At 45.0% G+C, this 14,603-nt stretch overlaps 1 protein-coding gene across 1 annotated transcript; it reads right to left on the bottom strand.

The window, feature by feature from the left end:
* Window positions 1–2,616: 2,616 nt before the first annotated feature.
* On the bottom strand, window positions 2,617–7,646 carry LOC124665557 (uncharacterized protein DDB_G0286299-like). The gene is made up of 2 exons (XM_047202954.1): window positions 5,973–7,646; window positions 2,617–2,917 (listed from the first exon to the last, which is right to left on the bottom strand). The coding sequence occupies exon 1, from the start codon at window positions 7,644–7,646 to the stop codon at window positions 6,003–6,005; it is 1,644 nt and encodes a 547-aa protein (XP_047058910.1). The 3' UTR covers window positions 2,617–2,917; window positions 5,973–6,002.
* Window positions 7,647–14,603: the final 6,957 nt, after the last annotated feature.

The raw sequence follows: 14,603 nt of genomic DNA, 5'->3' as shown, positions 1-14,603 counted from the left end.
GAACTAGAGGTTCAGGTTATGAGAAATTTGCATTTTATTGCAAATAATCTGCCAATATATTTACTAGTGAGAAAGGTGTCATTTTGGTCATGTATCGGATTGAGTGGAGGTACCTAATAAACCACTCGTCTCCCCATATGAGAGCGATAGGGGGAGAATTCTGATCATATGAGACTAAGTTCTCTTTGTTTTTGTTGGAACAAAAGAGATGGTCTCCCAATCATTAAATGTGGTTCAACCTGAGGTTGGATGACACCAGTAGGATGTGTATCATCCAGGACCCAGCACAGTGTGCACACATTTTTGTGTGTTGGGACATCGAAACATCTTGACTCTGTTGTTATGGGAAGTCACAATGAGTTGAGAAGCACAATGAAAATTCCACTGATGATACTGATTCATGAGAATCGTATATGAGAAAGTCTACATATGTCGACATATAAATCTTCCTGGCAATTGCTAAAATCTTTTTGGGACCCTGAACCAAAATCCATGGAGAGTGTTGTTGCACTTATATTGGTTCAAATGAAAGGAAGCAGTTGAGGAAGAATAGTGCTCGCTCATCAGAGAGAGGTATTTACGATAGTAAAACCTTCTCCTCATAAGTATCTCCCATAGGGAAGAGGGAATGAGGTGGTGATAAAGCGAGGTTTTTGTAGCACTAGGGTTTTTCGCAGAAACCCGACATCAGTCATGATGTGGCATACCATCTTGGTATGAGTGGAATTATGTTTCGATACTAAATTTCATTGGCAGTACTGATCCATGTGGTTGATGTATGTAGTTGTGCCTGCATACTCTCACTGATCACTCAATTTGGACTTATATATTGAAGTCATTGAAGGACTTAATATTCTGAATCCAAAGGAAAATCACAACATGTGTGTGTGAAACTTCTGGAGTCATTCTATGACTTGAAGTAGTCAGAGATAATTATGTGGTACAACCGACTGTGTGAGTTATTCCATGATAAGGATAACTCTAATATCAATGATTGTTGATGTGTACTCATGGATAAATCCTTAATTAGATTTTACGTCACCTAAGTGGTGTTGATAATCTTATCATCAATGTCTTTATGCGAGACATTTGAGATACACATTTTAAGACGGAATTTGGGTCAAACCAAATCGTGCTTAAGTTTTAACTTGAGCTTGTTCCCCAAGGAATAAATGTATATCAGTCTTCATATATCCCAAAATATTGAATAAGTTCAATACAGATATATAATATCAGAGACACATATGGTCATAGTATACCTAATATGGGATACCAATCCTTGGAAAGGTGGGAAGATGGGAAAGTGATAGATGGAGCTGAAGTTCCATATCTACCATCAGAGCACTGAGATATCTTGCAAAATACGTCAGGCCTGACATTATGTTTGTTGACAATTTATTGAGAGTGCAATCCCCCGAAAGGTATAAGGTTTATGTATGGATTATTCTAAGATATATCCAAGGCACAAAACTCTTGATTAATTCTAGTATGAAAATCAAGATGGGACCAATGTGTGATATATGATAGTGGCTAATTATCTGATCCCAACAGTGCCATATCAAAGACTGGATTTACTGGAAGAGTATTCAGAAGGAAGCCTTCAGAATAGACTCTAAATGGGTCCTTCCGGTGGTCATTCTGCAAAAATCATATAAAGCATCACAAGATGTGTATGAATTCAGAGAATGATTGGCCACATGTGAGTACATGTGGAGATTCATTCGAATCACCTATCATTATCTACCAAGATAATGTCACCTGTATTTCTTATGAGTTATATTTATCCTCATACATTACAGAAATGTAAGAGGATAATTTGCAAATAAAATATTGTGATATTCACAGTATCTCTACCAACAGTTGTATTTCATAATTAAGTTTGTGGAATTGGTATGAGACAACCTTTAGGTTTGCAATGTTGAGGGGGAGTAAAATCCCTAGTTATAACTCGTTGATGATCTTCTTATCACTGATATTGTACTCTTTTTCCCTTTATGAGTTTTCTCCTAAGGTTTCTCATATAAGGTTTTTAACGAGACAATATAAATACAAGTGCGGACGTATGACACCTGGTTTCTTCTTAATTTTTTCCACTGGGTTTTAAAGGAATTTTCGGTGGTATATCGTTATAATATTCTCCTCAATTTTTCCCACAGGAATTTTTAGGAGTTTTTGGATTGCAATATACAGATGACGAATTGATCAAGGGGGAGTGTTGTAAAATAAAACATGTGATCAAATGTATTGGGAGGGATGCCTCCCAGGAGGAGGTGTCTGTTGAGGAAGAGGTGTCTCCCCAACACACCCCTTCACCCTGTATATAAGTGGGTCTCCCACATTGCAATCAAACAAGAGAATCATTTGCTTCATTCCTTTGTTCATTCCTTTGTGTCTCTTCTCTCAATACTACAACAGAATCCCCTGGTAGATGCCGGCCAGCGCCATCCCTTCCACCTGGGTACAACTTAGTTATGTAGAGACCACATGTAATGCTTAAATCATTTAAGTAATAAAGTGCCTTTTATCGGGAAAAAACAGTGTTTGATCAAGGAAGCTGCACGACAGGTAAACACACCCAAAAATTCTCAAATGCTACTGGTACAATGCTCAAGTACGGAAGTCAAACTGCCACGCTTCATAACTTTAATTTAACATGTATCAACACTAATGCATCGCAATCTCAAGGCATAACTACAAATTAAGTATGGGATTAAGTAAACATAAACTAAGAATTTGAGAGCACTTCACATGTCGAAAGTGTCTAAGCCACTACAAGGTCAGAATTTAACTACACTTCAAAAGGCGCTGAATGATTGCAATGATCACTTTATAAGCATCAAGAGCAAAAGCAAACTTCAATGATCTTGGTCCAGTCTTCCAAAGCAACTTCGTTATCAGCCTCTCATGTTTTCTTCATCTACCAATGAACAGGAGAAGATGTATAAGCTTAATACAGTCACACACAAAATAGTAGTATATTTCTTTGGCCTTGTTGTGATATTTCATCTACACGACACAAATAGATGCTTTGTTTAATCAAGGAGGATATAGATGACTAAGCAATATATATGGTTGGAGCTAGCGCGTGAAGTAACTTAAGTTTCAGATTGCAGATTACGGATGCAACAATTTCCAGGGAGATAGTACCTCCGTTTAAAAAAAAGGCGAGTATTTTTAGTCAAAAGTCAAAGCATATCAAGTTTGACTGAAGCTTTACACAAAAATGTAACTATGTGAATGAATACACTATGAAAATAGATTTTTAGTCAAAAGTCAAAGCATCTTATTGTGGATCTATTGATATAGATTTGGTATTCGAGATACTCCTATTTTTTGTCTTTATACTTAGTCAAACTTAAGCAAAGTTGACTTTTGACTAAATTTATATGCCTTGTTTTATGGAATGGAGGTAGTAGATAACTGTTCCTGCAGTATCTTCTTGTTAGGTCATCTGAAAATTCAGTCATGTTTAACTGGGACAAAAGGTTCATGCCTTTTCAAAATTACTTTTCATTAATTAGTTGATACAAGTGCTCTCCTTTAAGCTCTCTAATTCTAAGCCTCTCACGTTTCCAATATTTCCTTTTGTAAGCCAATGCAAATAATAACTATACTTAATGGATGAGAAACAAACTACATCTAGAGACTTCCTAGTTAAGCTGAGTTGGATTTTGCAAATTAAATCAACCTAAAAGTGCCACCTTAAAAGATAGTTCCATACTTGCTTTTGCTATGAATAGTATCACTCTTGCTAGTTCAAACGCTGGTAATTAAATCAACATGGGTATTGCAAATTAAATCAGCATGGATGCTGCAAATAAATAACATGGATGTCGCAAATTAAATCAACATGGAAAACAAATATCACAAATCTTCTAACCAGAGCTAGACATCGAAGTAAACTCAAGTTATTGTCAAAGCAATTTGGCATGTGACATAGTATCAGGTTATTCACTCCTGAATATAAAGGTGAACACAAATGGAAATACTTTTGTACACACACGCATGGGTGTGGGTGTTTCCGTCACCGTCCATTTATTCCTCGAGATTCGTGCACACCATGGTAGATGGAAAGAATAAATTCTTTTGCAACATCTGGAGATGGTAATAACAATATCAACCATAGATTTCTTTTAATTTGCAAAACACTGACCAGTCTGCTAGTAACTAATAGGGTGTCGACTCGACTCCTGGGCGTAGACGATCGACCGGCTGACAAGTCATCGTCTATTTTTGGATAGTCTAGGTTCAAACGACTCATGAAAAAGCTGACTTGTCAGATATGCCTTGGAGCATAAGGATCTGCCCGTGGTGTATGCCCCTGGAAAACCTAGCTCTTTGCACGACAGGCTCCACAGCTGGCGCCATTGCTTCCCTGCTCCACTCCCATGCCTTCAAACTCTATTGTTATGTTCTAGTAGTATTAGTAGTTGACTACTATGATGCTTTGTACTAGCTGTTGCTCGACTACAAGTCGTCAAGCACTAGTCGACTAGTCGCAACAGGTTTATGAGTCGGCACCCTGGGGACTCGGATCAACTCGTTGACTGGTAATCCTTGATATAAACACAGCAGCATAAGCTGAATCTGATCAATAGCTAACATACCAGGCTATAACAGATGCAAAAGTTGCATCAACCTAACCAATTTAGTCTGCAATATTCCTAGTGGTATATCGCGAATTTGATCAAATAACAAGAAGAAATTTTCTTTTATTGCTCTCACACCAATGAGCAAACACATAAAGGTATGTACAGAATAAAGGACACAATATGAACACTATGTGCCCACCCAATCAAGAATGAAAAAAACCCCTAACCTACATCTGGAGGGAGAGATGTTGGATGGCCAGTCACCAGAGGAGAACATGGGGAATGGCTGTGGCTGCTGCTCCTCGATTGGCACCGCAGCCACTTATCCTCGTGAGGCGCCACTGACGTTGAAGTAGGAAGTGAAGGAGCAGTTTGTGGACATTTACCGTCACTGGCGCTGATGCCAGCTTGGCGACTCGGCAGAGGTGGAGTAGTCAGGAGATCGGGGCTGGGAGGGTTCGCTCAACTCGTTCAGGATCATTAGCGTGATTTGTTTACAGTGGGGACTGGCTGGTAACGGATTTGATGGCACTCGTTTACACAGGTTTTATCTACGGGCAAAGTGAAACAAACAGGGTTAATAGTATAAAATTGCGGTCTTATGGGATAACAGACAGAGATGTGAGAACCAAACATGTTCTAAATGGCAATAGTCCTTAAAAATGTTTTCACTGTCACAAACTCACAAATGGGATAACTAGAAACTCGGTATTAACAATCAAAGATACCAATAGTTCAGTCCCGAACAATATTTTCACTGTCAGGAACTCACAAATACAATATATATTAAATATATACAATATTTAAAGGGCAAAAACAATATGTGCTTGTGTAGCTATCACTCAAAGATCATTATTTTAATCAATAATTGCAGGAGATTTTTACAAATGAGTACTGCAAAATGCTAACCCAAAAACTGATTGTTCATGAGTGGACATTCAATGCACTATAACTTACTATAGACAATAATCTAGTGAAACCAATGCCGTGTATTAAAATAAGGTATAACCATATTTAGGTAGGAGCATAAGTCATGAGATGTGTCATCCATCTCACGTCCTTTGTCCTTGTTTCAGTTCGCCACAAATTCACTGCCCCTGAATACCCGCACAAAAATGCACTTGGTATATGTACAACCAAGCTTCTAGATCATCTGCATCTACTTAATATCTCCATAGTTTGCTAAGTTGTGTAAAAATTTTATTGGAGAGATATAAAGCTAGACTTACTTGCAGTACACTGCATAGAAGTAGGATAGTTAAATTGTTTCAAATTTCAAAAGTGGCATTCAGAAGCACATTAACTCAGTTCATATTAGGTAATCTTGCATATATCATCACGAGAAAACATAAAAACACAAGGGTAAGAAGAGAGGTATACCACATAAATGGTTTGATAACACCAAAGGGTTTAGTCCAGCAATCGTATGAGCATGTTGGTCACCTCCTTCTTGGTGTCAGCTCGGCGATTCTCCATCTTCATCTCAGCTACTCTTTGCTTCTTGATCTTGGATTCCAAAGCACAAGCCTTGTCCTCAGCAATGAACCCAAATGCTCTTTTCAGTGTCTCCCCACATGGATGCTGGGCCTGGATGCTCTCCACATAAGAGGTAAGGTTTGGGTACAAATTCTGCAATTCCTCAAACCCTTTGCGCATGCTTTTCACATTAGGATCCGTGTCCATTTTCTCTTCATGAGTTTCCCCATTTTGAAGCAGAGCAAGACTGCCACCATTTTGAGTGACCGCTGTGGCCTCCTTTGGTCCGAGGCTCTCTGCATCTCTATTCCTTTTCTCCTTATTGTCAGACTTTCCACTCTTGCTCCTAACCGATGTGGTACCGTTTTGAGTGGCAGCACTACTGGTGGCCTCCTTTGTAGTGCCAGCTTTTGCATGGTCTTTCAGTTCCTCCTTATGATTTCCCCGCTTCTTACTCTTAACAGGAGTATCAGCAGTGGTAGCCTTTTCTGATAAACTGCCCTTGATATCTCCATCTACCTTCTCTTTGGTGGCCTGACCCTTACTACTCCCAGTCAGAGTTCCGGCATTTTCTTTCACGGCACTGGCGGTTTCCTTTGCTGTACCACCAAACTTTGAATGGCCATCTGCTTTCTCTTTGTTAGTCCGCCCTTTCTTGCTCTTTGAGGAAGGACCATCATTTTGAGATATTGGCGCTGCAGCAACCTTGCTTGCCCTTTCTCCCCAGACCGCCTCCGAGAGATTGAACTTGCGGAGCTCATCGCCATTACCCGGCAGGGTGCCTGTACTCGCTACTTTCTTGGTGGCAGCCTCATGTCGCCGCTTAAGCTTCCGAACCTTCTCATACACATCCGACTTGCTACAGTTCTTTCTTTCAAGGCTGTCACCGACAGCAGCAATAAGGTCAGCAGCACTAGGCTCGGTGCCATTGGTCTTGATGTGGCTGGCAAGAGCCTCAAGCACCTTGATCTCGTCCTCAGTTGTCCAGCGTTGCCTTGACGCAGGCTTGGAGGACGGCGAGTGATCCGGCACATCCGGTTCCGCTAGGGCCTTGTGCTTCTTACCCTTGCTGCTGGAGGGATTGGGCTCAGAAGACGCCTTGTCCGCCCGTGCCTTCTTCTTGGCCTTGCCCGGCAGAGCGGGCTCAGGCGCCGCCTTCTCCTCCACATCAGTCTTGGCTTTCTTGGCCTTACCAGACGGAGGGGACTCAGCGGCCTGTCTCTTCTTCTTCTTCTTCCCGGCCTGGGCCTTGGGTTTCCTCGCCGCCGCCTCCTCGTCTGCGTCGGACCTGGGTTTGGAAGCCGCAGCCGACGGCTTGCCCGGGGAGCGGGCGACCTGGCGCGGCTGGTAGGCTTCGGCGCCAATTTCTGCGTCGGAGGACTCCTCCTCCTCGTCTCCATCCGATGAATCGGCGTCGGATGCGGCGGTGGAAGCGGGTTTAGGGTTTTGTGGGGCCTTTTGGGTTGCGGGGGCGGCTTCCTCCTCCTCTTCCTCCTCCTCCTCGGAGGAGGACTCCTCCCGTGGAGGCGTTGGTGCTGGTGGCGGCGGCGACGGAGACGCGCGACGCTTGCGGGCCATCCTCGCCGCTATAGGAATTTGGAATTTAGGGGGCGGGGAGCACGAAGGGGAGGGGAGGGAGGCGAAGAAGGAATGTTTGGGGACTGGAAAATGAATGGGGGGAAAGAGGTAGCGATGCGGGTGAACGACGCCCCGTGGTTTGGCCAAACCTGTTTCAAAATCGGCGCACATCATCGATGCCCCAACTCTTCCTATATTTGTAGGGGTAGAATGAGCAACCGGAACGAAACTCCTACTTTGCGCGTGACGAAACTTTCACCTCCTCCTGAGTGCTGCCACCATCCGCGCCCTCACCGTCCTCTTCATCGTTGTTGCCTAATCTCGCCGGCATGAGTCTCGAATCGACCTTACCGGCTGTCGTAGCTAGCTCGCAGGCCTCGCCACCCTCTCCCGTGGCTGTCGGAGCTCCCGCCACCCCTACCGACATTGTCAGTCTGGTCGGGTCCACGGGCTTCCTCAAGCGGTGACGCGCGGGAACGCACGTGGTCCCGCAAACTAGTGATGCGGCCACCAGTGTTGTCCCGGAGTCGCCGAAGGGGCGGCCGCAGCCAAGCCGACGGCGCCGAAGACATCCCGCGCCAAATCCAAGACTTTGGCGCCGAAGAGGACGAATCAAAGAGCATGATGAGCCGTGGCGGCCCGCCCCTGCTCCCATCCCCGTCGCCGCCGCTGGTTGCCAACGCGAACGACGCCTAGGATGTGCTTGACGACGGGTCAACAAGGTAAAATTTTCAACTCCAAATCGTTTTAAATAGCGAGCAGAAATTGAGGCCGATTATTGGTAGGAACGGCAACGCCTCGTACATGAGATGTTAGACGAGGTTAACGTTGCTCCACTCGCTCTGTTCGATGTTGGGATGGGCGCAGATAAGGAGGAAGACGAGGATGAAGGGGAAGAAGGGGACGATGGGGAAGAAGATAAAGGCGACGAAGGTGTGGTTGAGGTCGAGGCCAATGGAAAGAAGAAGAAAATAAGGGCCAACAACTACATGGAAATAGAAGACGCAACTTTGTGCCAAGCTTGGGCCGCTGTGGGATGGATGTGGTCTAGCACCAATCAAACCAGGAAACGGTACTGACAACACATCGAGGCAAATTCCATAAATTGATGCCTCGCATTCGCCATCCTGTCGATCGCACGTACCGATCCCTCCAAGATCGTTGGGACGCGATTAAACCGGCATGGAACCGGTGGGCGACAATAATGGATCAAGTGGTGTCGAATCCTCCTAGCAGCGCAATTGTGGATGAATATGTGAGTGAATTTGCTTGCTTTCTGTTTGCATAATTTGTGTTTGGTTTGGTGACCACACCTAGACGATTTCATCTTTATTTTGTAAACGTAGGACCGCATTGCCAATGCTAGGTATAGAGACATGGTCAGCAACAAGGGCAAGAGCTTCACAATGAGACATTGCTTTGATGTGCTTCAACACCTCCCCAAATGGCAATATAGGGCACCCAAGAAAGCTGCAATGGTTACGTTGGACGATACCGAGGATGAGAAAGAGCACCGAAACAATGACAAGACAGAGGGAAACAAGAAGACCAAAGAGAGGCTGAAGCTCGAGGGGGAGGCAACATTGTTGAGGGACAAATTTGATCAAATGATGAAGTCGAATGAGGTGTTAGCGGCCAAGACTTTGGGGACAAAGCTTGCAATCATCAAGAAGAAGAAAGAGGTGAGTCTTGTCAAGGTTGAAGCCAGCCGAGAGAAAGCAAAGAACAATGATAATCAATGTGAAGAAATCCAAAGCAATAAGTACCTATTGGCTGACGAGAGGGAGATCATGATGATGAACACAAAGAACATGAATGAGCAACAAATGGAGTGGTGGAAGGACGCCTCGGCGGAGATCATGGAGAGACAAAGACTAGCTCGTGAAGGGGAAAGTGGTGGTGCATCGGTGACGCATGGAGGTGGTGGCGATGATGGTGACGACGGTCCTACCTCTGTTTGATGCCGGTGGTTGGAGGAGATGGTGAGGAGACTGAGCAACTTTCTGCCATGAACTACGAACGATTTGCTATAATTGTGTCATTTGATGTAAACCTATGAACTATGCATGAATTGTTTGCATTTGGTAGTTTCATCATATGCCAATTCTATCATAAATCCTGCCTTTACAGGTTCTGAAGCTGTTGTCGCGGAACAGAGTCCGTAAACCAAAACTGTAAAACAGATTCTGTTCTGCGCCGCCTCTTTCTCGATCCATAAACACAAGATCGGTGAACCAAACTCCCGCTTTTTAGTTCGGCTGTTTACGGGCTCTGTGCTACAGATGCTCTAAATCTGACAAGAACAAATACGTTTTTAGGGGCAAATTTCTGAGACCATCTCCTTTCCACCAAATTGCGTGCATTGTGTACTGTACTACTGTTGCTGGGTAAGCGGTTGTTGCAAATGAAACATAACCTGAGGCTAAATCTGACGAGAACAATTGCATCCAAACTGAAGCTGAGCATGCCTAAAAAGACACATGCTACCAAACAACAGCTCAACATATCTTAACAAACACATGACAAACCTCAGTGTTATGTGGCTGCTAGGGTTTGGGAGGGAGAGAGAAAGCTGCGAGGGCGCGAGAAGACCGGCCGGAGCCTTTTGCCCACGGTCGGGCAAGAGGAAAGAGATTTTCTTCTTAATTCTTGCTTAATTAGATTGATACGTCTCCTCTGCTTATTTAGAGAGGTTTACTTGACCCCTAAGAAAGCGACCCTTATCTCTAATTAACCCTAAGACTAATGGGCTATAGCGCCAGCCAAAGCCCATTACGTACTCTAACACTACACCCCACCTGGACATGCAGCTTGTCCTCGAGCTGTAACCTAAACAAACCATGACTCAACGCAACACAAACCTAACACCTAAAAACGAGCCTTTTACATCTCGGCTTGTTTTATTACTCTCAACCTGAAATGGACTAGGACGCTTTATTGTTGACCCCTGAACATAAAGTGGACACCATCCGCCCGTCGGACGTGCACCTGTACAGCCACCTGGATCACATGGAAACCAGCGGGACAAAAGGAGCTCGCGCGGCGGCCGGCGGCGGAATGGAGTGGTGCTACGCGGTGGCGCTCCTGTCGGTGACACCATGCCTTCTCCCCGCCGGATGACTGTCGATGGCGCAGACTTTGAGGTCGCTGCCCACGGGAGAAACAACATGTCCGCGGCCCGTGCGGGTTCCCCCACGCCCAAGATCCCCGACGCAGCGGACGAGATCGAGGTCCCTTGCGCAACGAAGCGCAACTTGGAGGAGCTGCAGCTGCAGATCACGCATCTCCCGCACACGCCGACGCACTAGGAGGCCGCGCGCAGCAGCATGCAGCCTCACCGCCGCCGATACGTGGCGGATAGCGATCTGATGACCCACAAGTATAGGGGGTGTATCGTAGTACTTTCGATAAATAAGAGTGTCGAACCCAACGAGGAGCAGAAGGTGTTGACAAGCAGTTTCGATGAAGGATTCACTGTAAATGCTCACAGACAAGTATTCAGGGGGTTTTGATATAGTAGATGAATAAAGTACAAGTAAGTAAAATGCGAGAGTAATAATTGCAGCGAGTGACCCAATCCTTTTTAGCACAAAGGACAAGCCGGTTTGTTTACTTATAATGACCAAACGTTCTTGAGGACACACGGGAATTTAGTCTAGTGCTTTCGCTTCATATAGCTGATTAATCTTCATTGTTTTGATAAGTGTTGTGTGGGTGAACCTATGCTAATGCACCGCCCTTCCTAGTACTAATACATACTTGTGATTATACCCCTTGCAAGCATCCGCAAATACAAGAAAGTAAGATAAATCTAACCACAGCCTTAAACTCTGAGATCCTGCTATCCCTCCTGCATCGATATACCAACGGGGGTTTAGGTTTCTGTCACTCCGGCAACCCCGCAATTAGCAAACGAATACAAGATGTATTCCCCTAGGACCATAAAGATGAAGTATCATGTAGTCGACGTTCACATGACACCACTAGAAGAATAACACCACAACTTAAATATCATAACATTGAATATTACCCAACATAATTCACTACTAACATTTAGACTTCACCCATGTCCTCAAGAACTAAACGAACTACTCACGAGACACCATATGGAACGTGATCAGAGGTGATATGATGATGAATAATAATCTGAACATAAACCTTGGTTCAATGGTTTCACTCAATAGCATCAATAACAAGGAGTAATCAATACCGGGAGAGTTTCCCCTCCCAAACAATCAAGATTCAACCCTAGATGTTACAGCGGTGACGAGGTGCAGCAGTGGAGATGGCGGCGATGATGGTGATGATGATCCCAATGATGTCCAGCTCGATGACGGTGAAGATGGCGTCGATTCCCCCCTCCGGGAGGGAATTTCCCCGACAGATTTCAGCCTGCCGGAGAGCTCTTTTCTCTCTGGTGTTTTCCGCCCCGCAGAGGCGGCTATGACTCTTCGCGATTATCCCCTGGAGCTTAGGTTTTCGGGACGAAGAAGTACGCGAAGGAGAGGAGGCCAGAGGGGGCTGTGGGCCCCCTCCCCACAAGGCGGCATGGCCAGGCCTGGGCCCGCGCCGGCCTATGCGGGGGCCATGGCGGCCCTCCTTGGCTCCTCCTTTTGGCTCTCTCCGTCTTCTGGAAAAATAAGATTTTCCGTGTAATTTCCGTCAATTGTTGATCTTCCGAAATATTGCATTCTGACGGTGTTTTTTCCAGCAGAATCCTGACTCCGGTGCGCGATTCTCCGATAATCATGAAACATGCAAAATAGATGAAATAACATAAGTATCATCTCTAAATATGAAATATATCAATGAATAACAGTAAATTATAATATAAAATAGTGATGCAAAATGGACGTATCACGATCCAAGCCGGAAGCGGTGACGGCGACGGAGGGAAACGGACCTGGTGGAAGGGCATCCCGGGCGGTGTCGATGTAGAGCCCGGGGCCAAGGTCGCTCCCTGATACGTCTCCGACGTATCGATAATTTCTTATGTTCCATGCCACATTATTGATGATATCTACATGTTTTATGCACACTTTATGTCATATTCGTGCATTTTCTGGAACTAACCTATTAACAAGATGCCGAAGAGCCGATTCTTCGTTTTCTGCTGTTTTTGGTTTCGAAATCCTAGTAACGAAATATTCTCGGAATTGGACGAAATCAACGCCCGTGGTCCTATTTTGCCACGAAGCTTCCGAAGACCGAAGAGGAGTCGAAGTGGGGCCACGAGGCGCCGCCACACTAGGGCGGCGCGGCCCCGGCCCCGGCCGCACCGACCTATGGTGTGGGGCCCTCGTGTGGCCCCCGCGTTGCCCTTCCGCCTACTTAAAGCCTCCGTCGCGAAACCCCCGGTACCGAGAGCCACGATACGGAAAACCTTACTGAGACGCCGCCGCCGCCAATCCCATCTCGGGGGATTCCGGAGATCTCCTCCGGCACCCTACCGGAGAGGGGATTCATCTCCCGGAGGACTCTTCACCGCCATGGTCGCCTCCGGAGTGATGAGTGAGTAGTTCACCCCCGGACTATGGGTCCATAGCGGTAGCTAGATGGTTGTCTTCTCCTCATTGTGCTTCATTGTTGGATCTTGTGAGCTGCCTAACATGATCAAGATCATCTATCCGTAATACTATATGTTGTGTTTGTCGGGATCCGATGGATAGAGAATACTATGTTATGTTAATTATCAAGTTATTACCTATGTGTTGTTTATGATCTTGCATGCTCTCCGTTATTAGTAGAGGCTCGGCCAAGTTTTTGCTCTTAACTCCAAGAGGGAGTATTTATGCTCGATAGTGGGTTCATGCCTCCATTGATATCCGGGACGGTGACGAGAAAGTTCTAAGGTTGTGGATGTGCTGTTGCCACTAGGGATAAAACATTGATGCTATGTCCGAGGATGTAGTTATTGATTACATTACGCACCATACTTAATGCAATTGTCTCGTTGTTAGCAACTTAATACTGGAAGGGGTTCGGATGATAACCCGAAGGTGGACTTTTTAGGCATAGATGCATGCTGGATGGCGGTCTATGTACTTTGTCGTAATGCCCAATTAAATCTCACTATATTTATCATGACATGTATGTGCATTGTTATGCCCTCTCTAATTGTCAATTGCCCGACTGTAATTTGTTCACCCAACATGCTTTTATCTTATGGGAGAGACACCTCTAGTGAACTGTGGACCCCGGTCCATTCTTTTATACTTGAAATACAAATCTGTTGCAATACTTGTTCTTTACTCGTTTTCTTGCAAACAATCATCTTCCACACAATACGGTTAACCCTTTGTTACAGCAAGCCGGTGAGATTGACAACGTCCACTGTTTCGTTGGGGCAAAGTACTTTGGTTGTGTTGTGCGGGTTCCACGTTGGCGCCGGAATCTCCGGTGTTGCGCCGCACTACATCCCGCCGCCATCAACCTTCAACGTGCTTCTTGACTCCTACTGGTTCGATTAAACCTTGGTTTCTTACTGAGGGAAACTTGCCGCTGTGCGCATCACACCTTCCTCTTGGGGTTCCCAACGGACGTGTCAGCTACACGCATCACTCCCACACCGCCGAAAGGCAGGGACGACGTCGGTGGCGGCAGCAGTAGCATAATGAATTTTAAACAATTGGATAATGAACATGTTGCTCAAGCTTGGGAAAGAATGAAATCTTTGGTTAAAAATTGCCCAACCCATGGACTGACTACTTGGATGATCATCCAAACCTTTTATGCAAGACTAAATTTTTCTTCGCGGAATTTATTGGATTCAGCTGCTGGAGGTACCTTTATGTCCATCACTTTGGGGGCGGCTACAAAGCTTCTTGATGATATGATGATTAATTACTCCGAATGGCACACGGAGAGAGCTCCACAAGGTAAGAAGGTAAATTCTGTTGAAGAATCCTCTTCCTTGAATGATAAGATTGATGCTATTATGTCTATGCTTGTGAATGA

The sequence above is a fragment of the Lolium rigidum genome, chromosome 6, assembly GCF_022539505.1.
Source record: "Lolium rigidum isolate FL_2022 chromosome 6, APGP_CSIRO_Lrig_0.1, whole genome shotgun sequence".
NCBI lineage: Eukaryota > Viridiplantae > Streptophyta > Magnoliopsida > Poales > Poaceae > Lolium > Lolium rigidum.
Note: the sequence above shows the minus strand (reverse complement) of the source record. Positions and strands in the feature narration are given on the sequence as shown.